The sequence below is a fragment of the Thrips palmi genome, unplaced genomic scaffold, assembly GCF_012932325.1.
Source record: "Thrips palmi isolate BJ-2018 unplaced genomic scaffold, TpBJ-2018v1 HiC_scaffold_5, whole genome shotgun sequence".
NCBI classification, from domain to species: Eukaryota; Metazoa; Arthropoda; class Insecta; order Thysanoptera; family Thripidae; genus Thrips; species Thrips palmi.
This window is the reverse complement of record NW_023144632.1, coordinates 18,019,128-18,022,040: the sequence shown is the minus strand read 5'-3', so window position 1 is coordinate 18,022,040 and position 2,913 is coordinate 18,019,128. Positions and strand designations below refer to the sequence as shown.

General features: G+C 50.0%; 1 protein-coding gene across 1 annotated transcript; it reads right to left on the bottom strand.

Moving 5' to 3' along the window:
* Positions 1-1,330: 1,330 nt before the first annotated feature.
* Positions 1,331-2,913, bottom strand: LOC117651230 (cytochrome P450 4V2-like). The gene is made up of 2 exons (XM_034395046.1): positions 2,141-2,913; positions 1,331-1,784 (listed from the first exon to the last, which is right to left on the bottom strand). The coding sequence occupies exons 1-2, from the start codon at positions 2,911-2,913 to the stop codon at positions 1,331-1,333; spliced, it is 1,227 nt and encodes a 408-aa protein (XP_034250937.1).

Below are 2,913 nucleotides of genomic sequence, written 5' to 3'. Positions count from 1 at the left end.
AATAAAAACCTTTTAAAATCTCAATCTCACGAAGTGTTGCCTACTCTCACGGCCTGGCTGGACACCCCGGAAGTGGTGCCTGCAGACTAAAATACTATGTCTTTTCCTGTGCATAAGTTTTGAACAAACCTGAAGCATGAGTTTTAAAATGCACGAATCTGTGCGTAACCAAGCAGAAAAGTGTAAGTTGCTGCACATCAAACGGTGCGTTTCACGCGCATGCGCAATTTTGTGCGTAGATCCGCTTGACCTACGTAAGAAAGTAGAGTATATTGCGTATGTGCAATCCTTTCCACAAATCCCAACATGAAGAAAACTGCGTACTAGATTGTCCTGAAATTGTCTTGTTTCCAATGCAAGAAAAACACACCAAAAATGTTTTTATCCCACTATTATTTTCTGTAACACCATTATCTTATGACAAAGAACACGACAAGAATAATCATCTACATCAATACAGCAACAACCTGAAGCAAAGTACGAAAACTTTTCACTACCACTCGTGTAAATTTTGTCAGAACGTTAGAAACAAGTCTGAAATCCTGATCAAAATTTGCGCTCGTCTGAAAGCTGAAATTCTGAAAACTTACTCTGATATTGATTTGAGTTCTACAAAATGTCAGGAGATGTTTTCAGCTCTAAGAGGTGCGCTAATTTTGATCAGGTTTTCAGACAGGTTTCAGACATTCTGACAAGATTTACATGAGTGACGCCCCTTAAAGGGGATTTTGAAAAAAGTACAAAAAATTGCAAAGTTTTAGCTTAACTGTTGGCTTATCGCCTTTTACAGTGCGGATGCAGGAACAAAGGCATAAATATTATTCCAATACCGGGCGTTCACGATCCACGCCAACTCCTCCTTTTGATCGGTCAAAAGCTCAACTGTTTTATTCCTTCAAAAATAACGCATTTTTCTGCGTTGAATGCGTTTTGGGGCCTAAAATATCAAAACCGAGGGAAGCGGAATTTAGACTCAGTCCGTATAAGAACAAAATTCCGGTACACTCCGATGACCAAGGATAAGCTGTACCCTTGGTTGTAGCTGCTAAGCTTTTTGAGTTTTAGTCTCAAATGCAAACTGCCGTTGTAACGGCCTGGTTTTGTTTCGCTTTGGGTATCATCCCTGATGCACACTAAATGTTTTTGTACAAATTTTGTACGAGACATCACAGTTTTTTGTGCACACGAACTTTTCGTTCAAATTTGTACGAAATTTTGCACAAAAAGGGGAAATTTGTGCAAATTTGTGCAATTGTACGAAAAGTTCGTGTGCACAAAAAACTGTGCTGACTCGTACAAAATTGTACATAACATTTAGTGTGTGTTTCAACTAGCCGGCTAAAGTTGTCCGCGGTCTGAAGTTGACGAACGTGCCGCCGATAATCCTGGCGGTGAGGTTGAAGGTCAACTTTAAGTCTTTGGCTTCCCTGACGCCGTCGTCGACGGGCTCGATGACGTAGTCGCGAATCACGGAGGCGAAGATGGTCTTCATGGCCATCATGGCGAAGAAGCCCGCCGGGCAGCGCCTGGGCCCCGCGCTGAAGGGTATGAAGGCGCAGGGGTGGTGCTGCTTGCCCGGCGCGAACCGCTCCGGGTCGTACCTCCACGGGTCCGGCCAGTGCACGGGGTCGTGGTGCGCGCCGTGCACGTTGACGATGAGCGTCGAGTTGGCGGGAATCGTCTTGCCTGCGAGCTCCGTCTGCTGGTACACCTGCCTCGCCAGGAAAGGGGTGGAGGGCACGATGCGCTGGGTCTCCTTGATGACCTGCTCCACGTACTGCAGCCTGGGCGGGCAGAGGAAGTCACCACCGTCAAGGGAGCAATACACTAAAAATGGCCGAAAACGCACTTGTGCACTCTCATTCCAAGAACGTGACGTCACGTTGAAACGAACGTGACAAAATGTCACAATGTCACAACTGAAACAATTGTTACGAAAAAAATTCAAGCTCTTTTTTTACAGCAGGCTTGTTGAAGCTGAAAATCATAATAATGGGCCAAAGCATTTCGAAAATATACGACATGTGTCGTCTATAAACGACATTTTTGTAAAATTCCAAACAGTTCGAAAAAGAAACTTAGAACTTAGCCAAACTTTTTTTGATATTTTGCGCGAAATGTTTTTACAGTGCGCCCTTACCTCGGCAGGTCCTGCAGTTCGACACTACGCGCGTCGGCGCCGACGCCCAGGACTTGGTCCACCTCGGCGCGCACGCGGTCCTGGATCTCCGGCGAGATGGACATCATCTTGAAGATGAGGCTGAGCGAGGTGGTGGTCGTGTCGTTGGAGGCGCTGAGGAACGTGAAGAACTCGTCCATGATGTCCTGGTTGCTGAACGCGTCGCTCTGCAGCATCTTGTCCAGCATGATCTGCTTGCGGGCGACGCCGCGGCCGAGGGCGGCTTCCTCGGCGTCGCGGACGGCCTGCAGGCGTCGCTGCACGATGGCGGCGTCCACGAACTCGCGTATGTCGCTCAGCCCGCGGTTGATGCGTCGCCCCATGGGCGTCCTGCTGTAGACGAAGTCGGGCCACAGCAGCGGCTGGAAGCTGCGCGTGTTGACGGCCTCCAGCGTCTCGTCCAACATTTGCGCCGCGCTGCGCAGGCGCTGCTCGTCGGCCGGGCCCAGCTCCTCGCCCAGCATGGAGACGCGCATGAAGATTCCCACCAGCGGCGGGGCCAGCGCCTTGTGCACGTCGAAGGCATGGCGGGGGAAGCTCTTGCTGAAGTTGTCGGCCACCTCGGAGAACACGTGGAAGTGGCTCTCGATGGCCTCCTTGGCGATGGCGGGCTCCAGCGCGTGGCGGTGCACCTTCCAGTCGGGGCCGTTCATCTGCAGCAGCCCTTTCGGGGCGATGGAGCGGATGAAGCCGTAGAAGAACTGGGCCTTGTCGCTGAACTCTTTGCGCTTCAT

What these genes read in the sequence shown, in the direction of transcription:
- LOC117651230 (XM_034395046.1), bottom strand. Translation starts at nt 2,913, where the DNA reads ATGAAGCGCAAAGAGTTCAGCGACAAGGCCCAGTTCTTCTACGGCTTC. An exon ending in GAACTGCAGGACCTGCCGAG is followed by an intron (nt 1,785 to 2,140) that starts GTAAGGGCGCAC and finishes CTGCCCGCCCAG; the next exon opens with GCTGCAGTACGTGGAGCAGG.